The sequence below is a fragment of the Phyllobates terribilis genome, unplaced genomic scaffold (genome assembly GCF_046119375.1).
Source record: "Phyllobates terribilis strain yellow unplaced genomic scaffold, ASM4611937v1 Scaffold_7__3_contigs__length_470593459, whole genome shotgun sequence".
NCBI classification, from domain to species: domain Eukaryota; kingdom Metazoa; phylum Chordata; class Amphibia; order Anura; family Dendrobatidae; genus Phyllobates; species Phyllobates terribilis.
Window position 1 is genome coordinate 388,045,126 of NW_027362767.1, and position 19,479 is coordinate 388,064,604.

At 46.5% G+C, this 19,479-nt stretch overlaps 1 protein-coding gene across 1 annotated transcript in view; it reads left to right on the top strand.

The window, feature by feature from the left end:
• LOC141154945 (cytochrome P450 2F2-like) overlaps positions 1-19,479 on the top strand; it is a 71,426-nt gene that overhangs the window by 26,366 nt on the left and 25,581 nt on the right. The window contains exon 3 of the mRNA XM_073641518.1: positions 13,162-13,324. Within this exon, the coding sequence (XP_073497619.1) occupies positions 13,162-13,324 (163 nt within the window). The remainder of the gene's footprint in view (positions 1-13,161; positions 13,325-19,479) is intronic.

The window sequence follows — 19,479 nt, forward strand, 5'->3', positions numbered from 1 at the left end:
TCTCTTATCAGCATATCTCTTCATCCGCTCAGAGGAGAGAAGAAGAGCGGACCTGGTGCTCTCCCAAATAGTAGAAAATTCGCTGACAAGAGACTCCGCAGCAGGGTTGTCCACAGAAACGGAGACAGGAAGTGGAATCCGGGGATGTTGGCCACCGACTATAAAGAACGGGGATTTTGAAGAGGACTCGCTCACATGGTTGTTATAAGAGAACTCGGCCCATGGTAGGAGATCCACCCAGTCCGAGTGGTGAGCATCAACGAAGTGCCGGAGGTAGCTGGACAAGATCTGATTGATCCGCTCCACTTGACCATTGGACTGAGGGTGGTAAGCGGAGGAGAAATCCAGGGTAATGTCCAGCAGCTTACATGTGGCTCTCCAGAAGCGAGAGGTGAACTGAACCCCACGATCCGACACGATGTGGAGGGGCAGACCATGGAGACGGAAGATGTGGCGGATAAAGTCTTTAGCCAGCTCGGGTGCAGACGGAAGACCAGGCAGGGGAATGAAGTGGGCCATCTTAGAAAAACGGTCAGCGACAACCCAAATGACAGTGCAACCGGCAGAAACTGGAAGGTCGGTGATAAAGTCCATAGCGATGTGTTGCCAAGGAGCAGCAGGTACGGGAAGGGGCAGGAGATGGCCGGCAGGTAGATGTCGGGGAACTTTGTTACGGGCACAGGATGAACAGGCCGTGACAAAGTCTACCACGTCCTTACGCAGGGTAGGCCACCAGTAATGCCGGGTAATAAGTTGGAAGGTCTTCTTTTGGCCAGCATGGCCAGCTAGTTTAGAAGAATGTCCCCAGCGAAGAACCCTCTCCCGATCTGGCACAGCTACGAACGTCTTACCGGGTGGAAGACGAGTCAGATCCAAGGGGGCCACATTCATTACCTTGGAGGAGTCGATGATGTGCGTAGGTTCCTCCTCTTGATCGGAGGACAGGAAGGACCGGGACAAGGCATCAGCTTTGACGTTCTTGTCCGCCGGACGGAAATGAAGAATGAAGTCGAAGCGGGCAAAAAACAACGACCACCGGGCCTGGCGAGGATTGAGTCTCTGGGCATTTTGGAGATATGCCAGGTTTTTGTGATCCGTGTAGATAATTACCGGGTAGAGAGCCCCTTCAAGCAGATAGCGCCACTCTCCCAGTGCCAATTTGATGGCTAGCAATTCCCGGTCTCCAATGGAGTAATTGCGCTTCGACGAGAAGATTTTGGAGAAGAAGCCGCACGTTACCATTCTCCCAGTAGAAGACTTCTGGGTGAGCACCGCTCCGGCTCCGGAAGAGGAGGCCTCAACCTCCAGGTAGAATTGTTTATTACAGTCCGGACGGTGCAGGACGGGAGCAGAGGCGAAGGCTTTCTTTAGGGAAAGGAAGGCCTCCTCGGCTTCAGGCGACCATGTCCTGGGGTTAGCCCCCTTACGGGTAAGTGCAGATATGGGAGCAGTCCGAGACGAGAAGTGTGGGATGAAAAGACGATAATAATTAGCGAAGCCCAGGAATCGCTGTATCGCCTTCAAACCTTCAGGACGAGGCCATTTTAGAACGGAAGAGAGCTTCTCGGGATCCATTTGCAGACCTGTTTGGGAGATGACATAGCCCAAGAACGGAAGGGAGGTCTGATCGAAGAGGCACTTCTCGTATTTGGCGTAAAGGTGGTTCTGCCGAAGCCTAAGCAGGACCTGACGAACATCCCTCCGGTGTGTGGGGAGATCCGGAGAGAAGACCAAGATATCGTCCAGGTATACCACTACGCAGGAGTACAGGAGGTCACGGAAGATGTCGTTGACTAGTTCCTGAAAGACCGCGGGAGCATTACAGAGACCGAAGGGCATCACAAGGTACTCGTAGTGACCGTCCCGGGTATTGAATGCCGTCTTCCACTCGTCTCCTTGACGGATACGGACCAGATTATACGCTCCTCGTAGATCCAGCTTGGAGAAGATCCTGGCGCCCTTGAGACGGTCAAACAATTCGGAGATGAGTGGCAGGGGATATTTGTTTTTTACCGTGATGAGATTGAGTCCTCTGTAGTCAATACAGGGACGTAGCGAGCCGTCTTTCTTTTTGACAAAGAAGAATCCGGCTCCAGCCGGGGAGGTAGATTTTCGGATAAATCCCCTAGCCAGATTCTCTTCAATGTACTCAGACATGGCTCGGGTCTCGGCTGCAGACAACGGGTAGATACGCCCACGGGGAGGAGTGGTGCCAGGTACCAGGTCGATCGGGCAATCGTATGGCCTATGGGGTGGCAACGTCTCAGCTTCCTTCTTACCGAAGACGTCCGCATAGGGCCAGTAGGGAGCCGGGAGACCAGGTAAGTTAGCTGGAGTAGGCTGAGGGCGAAGTGGACGGACCGGGACCAGGCAGGTCCTATGGCAGTCAGGACCCCATCGGAGTACTTCACCGGACCGCCAGTTCAATACGGGTTCATGTGTCTGGAGCCAAGGTAGACCTAGCAACAGGGAGTGAGAAAGTCCGGACAGCACATGGAATGAGATCTCCTCAGAGTGCAGCATTCCCACCTGCAGGGTTATGGGTTCGGTGACGAGCAGGATGGTCTCCGAGAGAAGTCTTCCATCCACGGAGGCGACTGACAATGGTTCAGCCAGGGACTTGGTGGGAATATGGTATCTCTCTACCAGAGACTGGGAGATGAGGTTTCCAGCAGCTCCAGAATCCAGATGGGTGAGTTCAAAGAGACGGTTTTCTCCCCAAGCAATAGAGACCGGTAAGGTCAGAGACGGAGAGGGCTTACTTTTGTCTAGGACGACCTCTCCGAGTGGTCCTAGACACTGGCGTTTCCCGGCTTTTCCGGGCAGGAACGGATGAAGTGCTTCATACTGCCACAATAGAAACAGCTTCCCTCTGCTCGGCGAGATTCTTGGCGAGAACCGACCATCTTGGTCTGGTCGACCTGCATAGGCTCAGGAGAGTGTAGCTGAGGAGAGACTGAGGGAGTGACGGGTTTCTGAAAAGTAGGAGCTAGACGTGGAAACCTCCTCTCACGGGTGACCTCTTTGGCACGCTCCTGGAACCGCAGGTCAATCCGGGTGGCAAGAGTTATTAGGTCATCGAGAGTGGTAGGAATATCCCGACCGGCAAGTTCATCTTTTATATGGCCGGACAGACCCTCCCAGAAGACGGAAACCAGAGCGTCATTATCCCAGGCCAACTCCGAGGCAAGGGTACGGAACCGTATGGCATATTGGCCCACGGTGAGACTTCCCTGACGGAGGCGTAGCAGAGATGATGCGGATGAGGTCTTCCATCCGGGTTCGTCGAAGACTTTCCGGAAAGCCGTGAGAAAGGCAGGCAAGTCGGACACCAGGGGGTCTGATCTCTCTCATAGAGGATTTAGCCAGGCCAGGGCCTCTCCGGTGAGATGGGACATGATGAAGGCAATTTTGGCCCTGTCGGAGTTAAACTGGTGAGACAGGAGTTCAAAGTGCAGGGTGCACTGATTTATGAAGCCCCGAGCCTGGGCGGAGTCGCCTCCGAAACGAGGAGGTGCAGAAAGCCGGGGTCCGGGGTAGGATACCATGTTATTAGTGGGCAGTGGAGCTGCCGGATTGCGAGTCATGGCACTGGCGGTGGTTGCAGGCAGAGAAGTCAGAGTGTCCAGGCGAGAATTGACATTCCGCAGGTGACCCAGGATGGACTCCTGTTGGGACCTCTGACGGGACAGTTCATGACACAGGTCCGAGAGCGAGGGAGCTTGGGGGCCACCGGGTTCCATGGCCCGAGCAAACTGTAACGGGTCTGGGAGGCGGAACCTCTGAGCTACTATACAAGGGGGCGGCCCTTGTAAGGGAGCGGGTGGCAACCAGGCAGGCAGTCACAGCAGGTGACCGGGACAGTCTCTAGAAGAACGGGCAGGAGGTCACGGCAAGTGACCGGGGCAGTCTCTGGATGAATGGGCAGATGGTCACGGCAAGTGACCGGGGCAGTCTCTGGGTGAACGGGCAGATGGTCACGGCAAGTGACCGGGGCAGTCTCTGGGTGAACGGGCAGATGGTCACGGCAAGTGACCGGGGCAGTCTCTGGGTAAAGGGTTGGTACGACCTGTGGCGGCTGATGGTAGACGTGAGCTCCCAGGTGAGCAGGCGAGAGTCTCTGGATAAACGGGTGGTCACAGCATGTGACGGCGGAGCCTCCAGGAAGACCAACAGACAGGCGGCAGATGAGCGCTCCCAGGTGAGCGGGCAGAAGTCTCTGGACAGGCGGGTGGTCACAGCATGTGACGGCAGAGCCTCCAGGTAGGCTAGCAGACAGGCAGCAGATGAGCGCTCCCAGGTGAGCGGGCAGGAGTCACTGGACAGGCAGGTGGTCACAGCACGTGACGGCAGAGCCTCCAGGTAGGCTAGCAGGCAGGTAGCAGATGTGCGCTCCCAGGTGAGCGGGCAAGCTGGTCCATAGACAGACTGACAAGAGTTGGAAGGCAGACCGTCGGACCTCAGGCAAGCAGGCAGGTAGTTGATGTGCGCTACCAGGTGAGCGGGCAAGCTGGTCCTAAGACAGACTGACAGGAGTAGTAAGGCAGACCGTCGGACCTCAGGCTAGCAGGCAGGTAGCAGGATATCAGGCAGGAATTAGACAGCAGACTGGCAGGAATCTGGCAGGTATCTGGCAGGTAACTGGCAACGGGACCTGAGGGCTGAAGCAGAGTAGTGAACAGTGCTACAACATTGCTCGGGCACCTCCATTTTGGAGGAGGTGCCTTTTATATGGGAGGTCCTCCGGCAATTGGCCGGGGACTCCTTAGGACGGCGCGCGCGGTCCCTTTAAGAGAGGGGGAGCGCGCGCGCGCGCCCTAAGCACACTGCCGGGGAAGGAGCGCGTGCCGGAAGCAGCGGGGAGAGCAGCGCTGGAGGACGCCGCGCCAGGAGCGGGGAGGTGAGAGGGACGGCGTCTCTGCCTAGAACGGGGCAGAGACACCGATGCTACAGAAGGCATAAGCAAAGACTATGGGAGACCCACTCCCCAATAATGGGAATAATGTTTGTAATATGCTGTACTGTATGGCTCTTGTAAGGGGCATTAAAACAGTCTTGTTAAGCTACTGTGACGTCCACCACTTTTCCAAGGGGCATTAAAACTGTCTTGATAAGCTCCTGTGACCTCCACCACTTTTCCAAGGGGCATTAAAACGGTCTTGTTAAGCTACTGCGACCTCCCCAACTCTTCCAGCGGGCATTGCATTTCCTCCAAATTTTAGTCAGCTTTTGCTTTTCCATGCATAGGCGAACACTAAGGGAGACCCACTCCCCAATAATGGGTAGAAGGTTTTTAGTACGCTGTAATCCACATCTGTTTCAAGTGACATTGCAGTTCCTCATAATTTTTGGAAAGCCTTCCATTCACTGCTTAGGCCAACAGTGCACAGGAGACCCAGTTGCTATAAATGGAAAAAATGGTTTAGTTAAGGCCCTCTGACCTCCATGTCACTTCCAAGGGGCATTGTAGTGCCTCTAAATTTTTTGTAGGTATTGCACTCACTGTATGCCCTATAACTGTGTAGCCGAACCGCTCCTTTTGGTACAGAAACATATCCTACACGACATGTGTGGTTGACTGGCCTGATATTGATGTGAATGGTCCCTGTTCCTCCTGCTCTTTCTCCTTTGCCACCACCTCATCCATCATTCATCACCTGAAGCTTTGTTTTAACGGGAGTCATAGAACTGGGATAGTAGCAGGAAAACATCCAGCAATCCTCGGAGGAGGTAGGATATGCGCCAAAACACTGACCACCTCAGGCCTAGCCGCTACTAGATACATGCGCTTGCATTCTAAGAAAACAAAGCAGATGCTAACTTCTGTCATCATCATCATGCTCCTCACCTTGGCACTCTCAACTCCCCTGATGGAGAAGCCAGGGCCCACCAGAGGAGTCTGGTTCTCTGGTGGGCTCGTCCAATGCTGCCCTAAAGCAAGCCAGGCTAAGAAATGTGTGGGGGAAGTTCCCAGGAGAAATAGGGGCGGCTGGGGACCGTTTATGGACACACGGGCGCCCCCAGGTGGCTGGGGACGGAGTGTGGACACCCGGGCTGGGGACTGAGTATGGATACCAGGCCGTCGAAGCTGTCATGAGGTGGTGGCCAGCTTCGGCCTACTCCAAACGAAAAGGCCCTATTTCAAGTGCAAGCTAGCAGTATGGCATTGCAGCCTGGGGGTAGGTGGGTGTCAGGCTGCACACTTACGCTTGCATTAAAAGAAAACAAAGCAGATGCTAACTTTCATCATCATCATCATCATGCTCCTCACCTTGGCACTCTCAACTCCCCTGATGGAGAAGCCAGGGCCCACCAGAGGAGTCTGGTTCTCTGGTGGACTCGTCCAATGCTGCCCTAAAGCAGGCCAGGCTAAGAAAAGTGTGGGGGAAGGTGACAGGAGAAATAGGGGCGGCTGGGGACCGTTTATGAACAACCGGCCGCCCCCAGGCGGCTGGGGACCATTTGTGGCCAACCGGCCGCGGGGCGGCTGGGGACCGAGTTTGGACACCTGGCTGCCCCCTGGTGGCTGGGGACCGAGCGTGGATATCCGGCCGCCGGGCGGCTGGGGACGGAGTATGGATACCTCGCTGCCGAAGCAGCCATGAGGTAGTGGCCAGCTTCGGCCTCCTCCAAACTAAAAGGCCCCATTTCAAGTGAAAGCTAGCAGTATGGTATTGCAGCCTGGGGGTGGGTGGGTGGCAGGCTGCATATTTGCGCTTGCATTGCAAGGAATGGGGGAGATACAATTGAACATTGCCCTGGGACAAGGACTTGCACGGGGATAGTTGCAAGTCTGCATCTTCTAATGCGGCAAGGATCACTTCTGATGGGCACACTTTTAGGCAGTGACCTGGGAGTCAGAGATGCTTCCAGGGGTCTTCCCCATGCTGTCCCCATGTCTTTTCAGCACTGTATGCATGTGTCACACAGAACATGGCCAGATAAGGTTGTAAAATGACATTTCCCGGTGAATGCATTTGTCACGGTTGAAAGCAATACAAAAGTGCAAAAACGCATGAAAAATGCTACTTGTGAACATAGCCCAAAGTGTGGAGGAGTATTTTTTGGTTATTTATTTTACCTTATACACAAGTCTTTACCCTGGAAAGGAAGTTCCTTAGCATATTTCACAGGGAAACCGTTTCAGTTTCGTTTTTGAACATTTTATTGTGAGCCTGTAAAAGTGACTTAACCTTCCTCTTGTGACCGACCCGTTTTAGGTTTTAAATGCCTACAAATTCTACATACATTTGTTTATTGCATCAAGACTTTTTGTCTTTTTCAGGAATTTATTTTTAAACAAAATACAATAAATAAAACTATTTTACTAAATTGTAAAAATGCTCTTATTAAAATTATAACATTTGTGTTGTTGGGGTCAATTTCGACCCAGGTCTAATATAAGAGTAAAAAAAACAATAATAAGTCCCAAAACTGAACTCATAAACACAATATAAACCAACATCCCACAGCCAGCTCTACCTCCAACAACTTGAGTTAGGGACATGTCCAGGCATGTATGGCCAAATCAGCTTAGAGTTGGTACTTTGCAGAGTATACATCTTCAGTTTACACATGCAACAATGAGGAGAAGATTTGATGTAAGCCAAATTCTGGATTATATCTTAGATGATAATGAATCAGAGGACACACAGCAGCAAACTGATACAGATGAACAGGTTTCTGAGGAGGAAGATGATGTGGAGTATCAACCGGAAGACACAGACAGTTCTGATCAGTCTGATGAGGAGGTCACTGGTGCTGAAGCTGCTCCCGCTGAAAGATTCAAATCCAAAAGTGGCAAGATCAGTTGGAGCTCAGTACCTCCAGATGTACATGGCAGGGCAGATGCTGCAAATGTCATAAAAATGACCCCTGGGATCACAAGGTTTGCTGTGACAAGAGTAAGTGACATCAAGTCAATAAAAAAAAAGTCATTATTGCTATGACAAACCTTGAAGGAAAAAAAGTCCACGGCAACATGTGGAATGACCTTCATGATGATGTCCTGGATGCCTACATTGGTGTTGTTCTCCTTGCTGGAGTGTACAAATCCTGCAATGAGGCCACTGATAGTCTCTGGGACGCATCGACAGACAGGAATATTTTCCGGGCAACAATGTCACTTCAAAATTTTCAAATTATATCAAGAGTCCTCAGATTTGACAACAGAGACACCAGAACAAAATCTGACAAACTTGCTCCCATCAGGGATGTTTGGGAGAAATGGGTGCAGCTCCTTCCACTGATGTTCAACCCAGGGCCAGAGGTGACAGTAGACGAACGTTTTCTCCCTTTCCGAGGAAAATGCCTCTTCCGGCAATACATGCCAAGTAAGCCAGGCAAATACGGAATAAAAATTTGGGCAGCCTGTGATGCAAAAACTAGCTATGCATGGAATCTACAGATTTACACAGGCAAGTCTGCAAGCGGCATCCCTGAAAAAAAACAAGGAAAACGTGTAGTCCTCGATATGACTACTGGACTGCAGGGTCACAACATTACTTGTGACAATTTTTTTACCAGCTATGACCTTGGACAAGAACTTCTCAGGAGGAAAATCACCATGGTGGGCACAGTGAAAAAAAACAAACCTGAGCTGCCCGCTGAATTGTTGCAGATGAAGGACAGGGCTCCACTTTCCTCAAAGTTTTGTTTTTACAGACACCACCACTGCTGTTTCATACTGCCCCAAAAAACGACGGAAAGTGGTACTGATGTCCACACTTCACAAAGATGCAGCTGTGTCATCAGGAAGTGACAAAATGCCCAGAATCATCCTGGACTATAATAAAAACAAAGGAGGAGTGGACAACCTGGACAAGCTGACTGCCACCTACACTTGCCAGCGAATGACTAGGAGATGGCCAATGGTTGTATTTTACAACATCCTTGATGTGTCAGCATGCAATTCATTTGTGTTGTGGACCCACATTCACAAAGGATGGAATTCAAAGAAAAAACACAAGCGGAGGATGTTTCTTGAGGAACTAGGAAGATCCCTTGTCAAGGTGCACATTGACGAAAGGGAACGAGTGCCCCGAGACCCAGCCGCTGCAGCCTTGGTCCGACAACTCCAGAGCTCAACAAGTGGTTCGTCCACACCCACAGCAACACAAAGAGCATCATCACCAGCATCCTCCTCAACCAGGCCTGCCTCAACATCAACCACAACAGCCACAACCCCAGTGAGACCACCGGATTCTAAAAGAAAGAGGTGTCAGGTCTGCCCTAGCAATAAGGACAGAAAGACAAACACATCGTGCTTCGGCTGCAAGAATTATCTCTGCAAAGAACACACAAAAAGTGTCACTTTTTGCCACACATGCATCTAAATACTAATGCATCTAAAAACTAGTACTTGATTTCTGGTGATTTGCTTGATTGTTGTTTGTTTGTTTGACCTAGAAAAGCTACTTTTTATTATTATTGCTATTAATGTTAATATAATTTTCATCTTTTATTTGTACTAAAGTTTTGTAAAAAAAAAATCTGTTTTTTGCCTTTCATAAAGTAGTTAGATATGGGTCAAAATTGACCCGTAACACCATAGATGTTACTAGAGTTAATAATATAAAATATGTAATATGTATACTTTTTTTTACAAGAAATGTGTTCTAAAACCCTTCAGTAATAGTCAGGTAATATAACAAACTTTTTTAAGTTTATATTATTCTCTTGGGGTTCATTTGACAATATTTTTATATTGAAAATGTAGGGTATGCTCTCAAATGAAAGGCCCAGGGGGCCACAACAAAAATATTAAAATCAATCCTTCCATGGATGAGAAACCCTAACAAGGTAACTAAGAGGTAAGAAACGAATTGGATCATAAATAACTGTTTTTAGGGTATTCTAGGGGTGATTTAAGACACGGGTCAAAACCGACCCGTTAACATAAGAAAGAGTAACAGAAAGCTAACACAAGAGGAAGGTTAATATCTCTGACCACGTTGTTGACAGCAGTGACCTGGGGGTCAGAAATGCTTCCATGGGCGATCCCCATGCTGCCCCCATGTCTTTTGAGCACTGTCACTATCATTTTGGGCACTTTTTAGGCTTTCTACAGACTGCCGGGGGTGCCGCCGCAAAAATGCTCGGGTCTCCCATAGACTAACATTGGGCTCATTGCTCGGGTCGAACACCCGAGTATCACGGTGAGCTCGGCCTGAGTTTCGAGCACCCGAGCATTTTAGTGCTCGCTCAACACTACTGATAAGCGCATCCACCTGTCAACTGAAAATGCTGACAGGCTGACTCTTATAAAAATGAACAAGGGCTGGATTGGGCCAGACTTCTCAACACCACCGAATGATAGCAGCATAACATAAACTCAAACTCAAATCCAGTGTCTTTTTTTGTGAGGTGTATTCCCATGCACCTCTTCACACCCACACATGGTTATACGCTTCCTGATTTTGGCTATTTGCTCTTGTCCTCCTACAGTATGTTCATGCATACCCCCCAGGCGTAAATGTTTGTCAGCCCTTACACTTAGTGCATGGGCATTACAAGTATAGGAGACCCGCTCCTTTCTAATGGGAACATTTTTTTATGAGGCGCTCCTCCACGTCTCTTCCAAGGGGCATTGGAATGCCTCAAAATTTTTGACAACCCTTGCATTCACTGCATAGGAAAACACAATGGGAGACCTATTTCCTAATAATGGGAACATTGTTTTCTGGAGGCCCTCCTCTAAGTCTCTTCAATGTTCTCATTATGAGGAAGTAGGTTTCCCATTGTGTTTGCCTATGCAGTGAATGTTATGGTTGCCAAAAATTTTGAGGCACTCCAATGCCCCTTGGAAGAGATGTGGAGGAGGGCCTCCTGAAAACAAAGGGGTATTGGGGTGCGTCCAAATGTTGGGCAGCCCTGTCACTCACTGCATACGCAATAACAGTATAAGTGACCCACTCTTTAGTAATGGGAACAATAATGCATCGCCGGCTGATAGCTCTCTAAGAAAAGTGAGGGCCAACTGCTGGCCCTTTAAGAATAGTAAAGGCCGCCTGATGGCCCTATAAAAATAGGCTTTGTGACTTTCAGAGTCCCTCCTTCATAAATAAAGCATGATGTATCTGATATCTCACACACCACATGGCCAGATAAGGTTGTAAAATGTTAAAATGACATTTCCTGGTGAATGCATTTGTCTTGGTTGAAAGCAATGCAAAAATGCAAAAACGCATCAAAAAACTTTACGTGTGAACATAGCCCAAGGTGTGGAGGAGCATTTTTGTTTTTGGTTATTTATTTTGATTTATTTACAAGTCATTACCCTGGAAATGATGTTCCTTAACATATTTCTCAGGAAAATCCATTTTGGTTTCGTTTTTGTATGTTTTATTGTTAGTCCATAAAAAGTGGCGTAATACCTCTGACAACGTTGTTGACAGAAGTGACTTGGGAGTCAGAAATGCTTCCAGGGGTCTTCCCCATGCTGATCCCATGTAATTTGAGCACTGTTCCCCCTCGATTTGGGCAATTTTTAGACCCTCTGCAGACCACCGGGGGGGGGGGGGAGCTGCCTGAAAAATGCTCGAGTTTCCCATAGACTTACATTGGGCTCGTTGCTCAGGTCGAGCACCCGAGCATTTTAGTGCTCACCCATCACTACTGGTCACTTTTGACCTAGTGACAGGTCCACTTTAAATTATTTACTCCTTTCATGAAGGAAATCAGCCATAACGCAGACCTTGTTAAGGTGGCTTACACACTCTAGAGAGTGATTTGCCATCACTCCCAAATTGGGTAAAGGTGATTAGTCCCTGAAGAAAACAGAGCTTATGTTACATGCACGCCGCTAGGTTCAGATAGGGGAGAGACAGGTTGCATGAATTCTTTGGAATCCTAGGGGGAACCGTTACTCAGGGCGACAATGTCCTGCAGCTTCTCTCAGGCACACAGGGGTATTGACCCTCGGGCACAAACACATAGGTTGTCTTACTTGCTGACCAGACACACTTGACAAGAATCCTCATAAATGGTAGAAAAGTAGCTTTTAATAAGAAGCCGCACACCCAGTGTAAGTTAAGTCTTATCAGCAACAGGCTCCAATGACAAACAGTGCAGCACAGCAGTTCACAGTCTTCCCAGTAGTACAGGACAGCACAGTTCTAATGCAAAGGCACATTAATGAACACGGCATTCTTTACTGTACAGTGAGATGGAGGAGGAGGAGGGGGGGTTTGCTGAGGGAGATGATCCCTGTGACACCATTTTTCCAGTCCTTATCTTTCTGCCTAACAATACTCTGCACTGTTAGTTCAGGAGCTCTACCTAACCTGTGCTTAGCTTCACTCCTGACTTGAATCCATTATACTTGCGTGGGCGCTTCTGTGAGATGCAGAACACACACACTACCTTTCTCTTCGGCTCAAGCCAGACAGTAAACAACTTCCCCACAATCCCCCTAGGGCCCTGCTAAAACACTCCCCTTCTTCTGTGACTGTGTCAACCCCTTTAGTTGCTGGATGCTTTTGTCTCATGTGCTTGTGTTACTTCTAATAGTTGCTGAAAGCTTTGAAAGCAATAGCACTACTTCTGCATATCACACTCTGCAACAGCACTACTTCTGCTTGTCACACTTAGACATATTAGATTTGAACAAAACATCCTTTATTAGTCTGAAAAAACTGCTATTAGAAATATATCTTCAGGTGTCTTGTCTCCTTCCCATACATATTGTCAACTTCATGGATTAAGTGACTTTCTCATGTTGAATTAAAGGGGTAGTTGCTGACGACTATCTGCCTGTTGTGCCCGGCGTCGATCTCTGCCAGCACATAGTGGTCACAGACCGTTTCTTCCGCTGATGTCATGTTGTCAGAGCAGCAGCTTCTTTTCTTCTTTGCTCTATTGATGGGTGTTTCTGCCGATTTCATGCTGATTGACAGCTGGCTCCCCTCTATCACCATGGTATTGGCAGTCACTGCTCGTTAACAGAGCAGCCTGGAAGAAGCGGAGCTGATCTGTTGAATTGAAGCAGCAGAATCACTAGTAGGAGTGGTCTGTGATCACTCTGAGCTGGCTACGGGTAGATGAGGCTGGTAGTTAAAAACTAACAATCAGGTAGTTACTAGGTCCATAGTAAAAAAAAGTCCTGGATAACACCTTTTAATAACTTGTCACGTTGAATTATTTTTCCGGTTTCTCTCCTAGTTGTCGAAAAAATATGGTGACATATTTACAGTATATGAAGGGACCAAGCCGCTAATCGTGCTATGCAGTTACAAAGCCATTAAAGAGACTTTAATTGACAAAGCAGAAGAGTTCAGTGGTCGAGCCTATTGTCCTTCGTTCTCTGACTTTACCAAAGGAGACGGTGAGTATTGATCTTGGTTTCATCCAGGTGGCTCTAACTTTTCATCACACTTGATGAGTGGTTGATTGTGTTTTTTTTTTTTTTTTTGAGAAATATTTTGCTCCTCCTCATCAGTTGCATATGGTGAAGGTGACTTAACTGCTTTCCTTTTGTTGTCCAAAGAATAGACATTCAAAGAGAATCTGTCCCTCCTCTTTACACCTAAAATGTTCTGGTACATTCTTTTCTTCTTCTCTTTATAGACTGTAGATCCCCTCTTTTGTGTTAGATGCTAGTTTAGGGTTATCCTCTTTACAGCACTTATTGTCTATGGTCTGTAAGATTAGTTGCTATGCTTAATCCTCTCTCGTCTTTGCAAATAGTTCTTGATCAGTCCCACTTAAGAGATATTAAGGGCTCATCTAATAAGATGGATTCTCTAATTCACAGTTCAGAGTGAACAACACGGATGGAAGGTAGTGGCGCAGTGGGCAGGACTTGCCAGCTGACGAGGATCAGCAAGGACCAGGACAGTAGGGTATGCTGGATAGCAGGTAGAGAAGTGGAACAGAAAGCACATAGCCAGGAATGACACACAAAGGAAATGAAGATATATATATATAGTCACTTCAGGGCCTGCAGCAGTGTTAGTACTGTGAACAATTCCAATGAAAAGTTCATTATGCTTACTGCAGATGAAGGGTTAATCAGCAAACAAATGGATTGCAGCTGGCAGCAATAATGAACAGGCAAACTAGTTTGAAGTGATGATCCACTCTGATGCAGCTGAGTTTTTAGTGTGAACAAATCCAGAAAATAATTTTTTTTTTTGGTTACAGCAGATGAATTAGTTAGTTACTGGTCTGAGCCAGAAAGTAAATGCAGATTGTAGAAATAAACAGGAGTTTGCAAAAAATTGCCAGCTGAGAGAACTGGAGGTGCAACTCTAAAGGTAACTAAACACAAAGCTTACTAAATACTCCTTCACAAAAGGCATAGTGTTAAGGTGTCGCATAACATTTCCGAACAACTGGAGAAACCAAATGCTGAGCACAGCAAAAGGTGGCAGCCATAGGGGAAGAGAGCAGAGCCCAACTCTGCAGCTGATACAGGTGTGTAACAATATATTTGTCATCCTTTATGTTCACGCTTGATCTTGTGAGTTGCAAGATCAAACGTGACAGATCTGTGACAGACCTGTAGCGAAAGTTTTGTTATTGGCCTGAACATGGTGAAATTGGTTTCTTCATCCACTTCAAAGGAAATGTTTCTCTACAAAAAGACTTGATTTCTGTATTGAGGAAAAGAAAAAAGTGCTGTGACAGTAGAAATCTGCGTTATGTGCCTGCCTTCGAGGTCCCACCTTCCTACCTCCATCCTTCTACATCACTTATCTCCACAAGTCTTTTTCTCATAGGTTCTATTTCAACTGTTCACTGGTGAACATCTAATAATACGATAACCAGATAACAAATGAGATAAAGACCAACGTGAAACAATACAAACATCATACAATTTTAGCAAACTCACAGTATCCTTTTCATTCATAAATAAAAATATTCATTGCTGCACCAAACAAAATCACAAAAAAAGGTAAATAAAAACAATCTTTATCAAGTACTGTGAAGACCCAGGGTCTTCCATGGGCGGAATGCTACGCAGACAACATAGGGTGAGTCTAAAACAGCGTGGCAATACTTTATTGAACCACAAAGCGGACAATAAACACAAAGAACAGTCCCAGCCAATACCCAAAATGGTACAACATTACACAGTCTCACCCTTCCTTCTCTGCCTGCCTGGGATAGAACAGCTGCGACTTTAGAGACTTCCAGGGCCGACTACCTCAACCAGTGGCCCCCCACTTCTGGCGGGCTCCAACAGAGAGAAGGTAGCGGCAACCTTTGGAAGCTAGCAGTCCATCGAGGTACAAGGACAGGAGACTCAAGGTCCCAATCTGGCATCTCCGAGTTTCCATGGGTCCAGATGACCAGCGGGTCACTATCTGGCTTCTCCGAATATCTCCATGGGTTGCAGGCGACTGGTGGGTCGCTCCTGGCAACACCAAACAACATATCCATGTTTCTCTGATGGTCAATGGAGCAAATCCGTATCTTTCCAGTCAGGGTCGATACACTTAGACTAGAATCATGTAGAATACAAATCTATGTCTCTTTGGGTAGTGCCATGCAATCCATCTGCTGTCTGGAAGGATGTCTCTCATTCTCCTTATAAAATCTTTTTCCAAGCTCTATTTCAAGTCCCTCTGCTACAGAAGCACAAGGCGCTTTTTAAGTACACATCCACAGGTCAAGGGTCATTAGTCACATGTCAGAGGTAAAGGTGCAGGGCATTACTCGCATGGCTCAGATCTCAGTGTTTTAGCTAATCCATTTACATAGTTGGTATCACAGGGGCTATTGTAAATACACATCTAGCTGACTTTTAGTATAATTTGTCATTAGTATAGTAAACATGATTGTTTCCAAAGGAATAGAATTCAATATTCAGGGTTATACAAATACTGGTCTGTTCTTATTGACCAGACACAAATACACAAAGATATTAGGGTATTTCTCTTGGATTAACAAATCTAAACGTCAGGCTTATTAAGATTTTAGGCTACATATACAGAGTAGAAACAGTGAAAAGTTACTGCAGAGAAAAAACATAACATATTGAGAATTTAGTGTGCCTCCCACTAGTTGCATATCCTCCTTTGGGCTCAAATTGACTCAAAATAAATATTCAGAATATTAAAAAAAATTGTAAATAGTATAAAGTATGAATATGAAAATATAGCTCACATAGAGGAAAATGTATGAGATCAGACTAGAAAAAAAACAAAACTGAGAGAGGGTTAATAGAACACCACATAATATATGAGCAATATCTCCCCCTAGTGGAGTAAGTAAATATATTACCAGTATTCAGTACATTTGATTAAAGTAGGTTATGGTTAATGAAAGGGTATATCATCCAGAGAAAACTGACTCTAACATATATATACTGTAAGACTAAAACTTCTGTATGTAGATAAAGATACCAATAGATAAACCAAACATCAAAATGCTACTGAAACTTTCCAGGCCCCAGACACTGAATGGACAAAGAAGCACTTAGGAGAAAATGTTAGGCATAAAAGGAAACTAAGCACATAGTAGTCACCAATGGAGTAAAATCCCGGCACTCACTATGCACATAATAGTCACCAGACCCCCCTGACGTGTGTTTCGCACTATGGCTTCTTCAGAAAGACACCCAGTCTGAGTATGGATTGTGCTGTTTGGATCATTCGTGGGTCTTGTGAAAGAGCCCCAGCTGGTTCGTACTTCAAGATCCATACTTGGAACATGTTTCACGGATGTCTGAATTCGGCCTGAGTATTGTTCTATCCCCTAAGTAGCGATGGCACACAATTAAAGGGGTTGTTTCCTTTCAATTAAATTTCTCCCATGGCTGCAGTTTGCATAAAACACCAAACCGCACTGAATTCACCTTCTGAGTCCACCGGCAATGGTTAACACCAGACCCCCTGACTCGCGTTTCACACTATGGCTTCTTCAGAAAGACATCCTTTCGGAAGAAGCCATAGTACAAAACGCGCGTCAGGAGGTCTGGTGTCAACTATTATGTACTTACTTTCTTTTTATGCCAAACGTTTTCTCCAAAGTGCTTCTTTGTCCATTCAATGTGTTATGTCTGTTACGTTTCAATAACATTCTGATGTTTATGCAATTAATGCACTAGCGCTGCCACTGTGTGTCAGCTGACGAAGGAGGATGATACTTAAAATGCATTGGATATCAGCACTCTTCTTTTTGGCATAGAGAGCCTGTAGAGTAGTGTTGTCACGCAGACACAGGGCGGCAGCATTTTTCCTTTCAAGCAGGTGACAGCTAGCGTAATCATCTGGAACACTGCCGACACTGCATCATTCAGCACAGCACAGATACAGGCTATAACATGGCTTTACTAATGAAAATGCCATCTTCTCATTTGGAGGAGTGCACGTATACCCAAACTGAGTCTACCCAGATACTCAGGTAGGCATCTAGTCGCATATTCATCTGTGTCACGCAGAGTATTTAGCAAATATCCACAGATGGCATTTAGCATTCGGATGTTTGGTTTATCTATTGGTATCTTTATCTATATAAAGAATATCCAGGATTACAGTATATATGTTTTGAATATGTTTTCTCTGGATTATATACTCTTTCATTGACCTCAACCTATCTACTTACCCCACTAGGGGGAGATATTGCTCATATATTGTGTTGTTCTATTAACCATCTGTTGGGTTTGATTTTTTATAATCTGATCTAATTTTTCTGTGAGTTATATCTTCATATTCTTACTAGATACTATTTACAATTTTTAGAACATTCAGTATTTATTTTTAGCCAATTTGAGCCTCAGGGAGAATATTTAACTGGTGAGACATACACTAATTTCTCAATAGGATGTCCCCAGAATGTTTTTTTTCTATGCAGTAATCTTCTTTAACTGTTTCTATTCTGTATATGTACTTAATTAATAAAGATTTTTTTTTTCATTTACTATTTGGAGAGGAGTCTCTTTGTATTGACTTCTTTTATTATTTTATTTTTTACATCTATTACTGAATAGATTTCTTAGACCTTATGAGGCTGGTATACTTAGCTTGAAAATCCATATAAAAATGACTTTGTAATTGTGATATTACAACGAGCATTTTATCCAGCTAAAAAGTAAGAGCGCTCATGAATCCAAGTGTACTGAATCTTCGGGTCCCCAGCCTGACAGACAGCTGCAGCTTCTATTGAGCAGTGTGAGGTCTCAGCAGGAAGGTGGGACACTGAGGATCTGTCAGTCAGACTAGGCGGACAGAAATTTAATTTTAGCCTTAAAAAGGATTATACAGCCATGCTGACCAGGATTTACAATGAAATGTCCAAGAGATCTATTTAATAATTTATGCAGGTTAAGTGAAATCTGATGACAGATCTGTTTTAATGAACAAACCAGTGAAGAGTTATAGCACTTTTTGATAAAAAAGGGTACTACATAGTGTCAAAAGTGTATAGCAATAAGCATATCCACCTGATGAGCGAAAAGCTGATGGATGCACATCTTCAACTTCTCTTGCACAATCATGATGTTAGAATAGCTCTGGCGCCTCTACATTCCCTTCCTCATCCTAGCAGTAAAGCTGTCGTGTCCACTTACCCGCCCGGGGGCTCCTGTGGTGTCTCTTTCCTCCTAGGACCTGTTCATGGTATGCAAGTCTCCTTGGAGTGTGTGAAGAAATGGCACCAGGGGGACCCCACAGAATCCCACTGTCGCCACTTCTTCTGGTGGATCCACACCCCGCAACCCACAAGACATCACACTACGCCAGACTGAGCACGTGATACGACTCTACCCCTAGCGCCAATGTGATGTTCCGCACCTCCCTTCATGGACGCATAAGGTCAGATTGGCACAGTTCTACACCATTACCTCCTGTCCACGCTGGTACAGAGAGGCACCAGGGGGTGGGACAAAGTGGTCCACTCAGACGCTGACATGGTCCCACACTCTCCCACACTCCTGACAGGCTGAGAGGCTCTTTCACTACTCTAGTGAAGCAGAGCCTTGTCGGCCTGGATAGAGCTGCCACCAGTTTTTCTATTTCATATACATACTTATCTAGGAACCAGTCCGGTAGTGGGTGGTTTACTGAACAACAGATATGAGGTTCGTGGTTCGAGATAAAAGACCAGCCCAAGATTAAATTATATATTTAATCACCATAAGGGCTCACTAAACAATCTACTATATACACAAGGTTATACCTATACAGTGGTCAGAGTTACAAGTACAAAAGCATGGTACATCAAGCATCACAGATCTTTAAAGTCAATTACTGGGTACATGGAAAGCATGGCTCGGGGGTTGGGTGACCACATGGGGACGAATGTGTGCCCTGCTTGGTTGCTGGACTTGTCCCTCACGTCTACAGGTCACAAGCTTCCCCAGAGAAAATACAATAGGCTTTTTCTACACAGACCTTCCAACTCTCTGGGAACTCCCACTACCTGCCCCCTGTTCCTTCATGGCTAAGAGACTCCCAGAACTAACGTGGCCCATACCTCCTTACTGGAGAGAGGTTCTGGTGTCAACAGACCCGGCTGGGCCCCTGCTATGTGTGG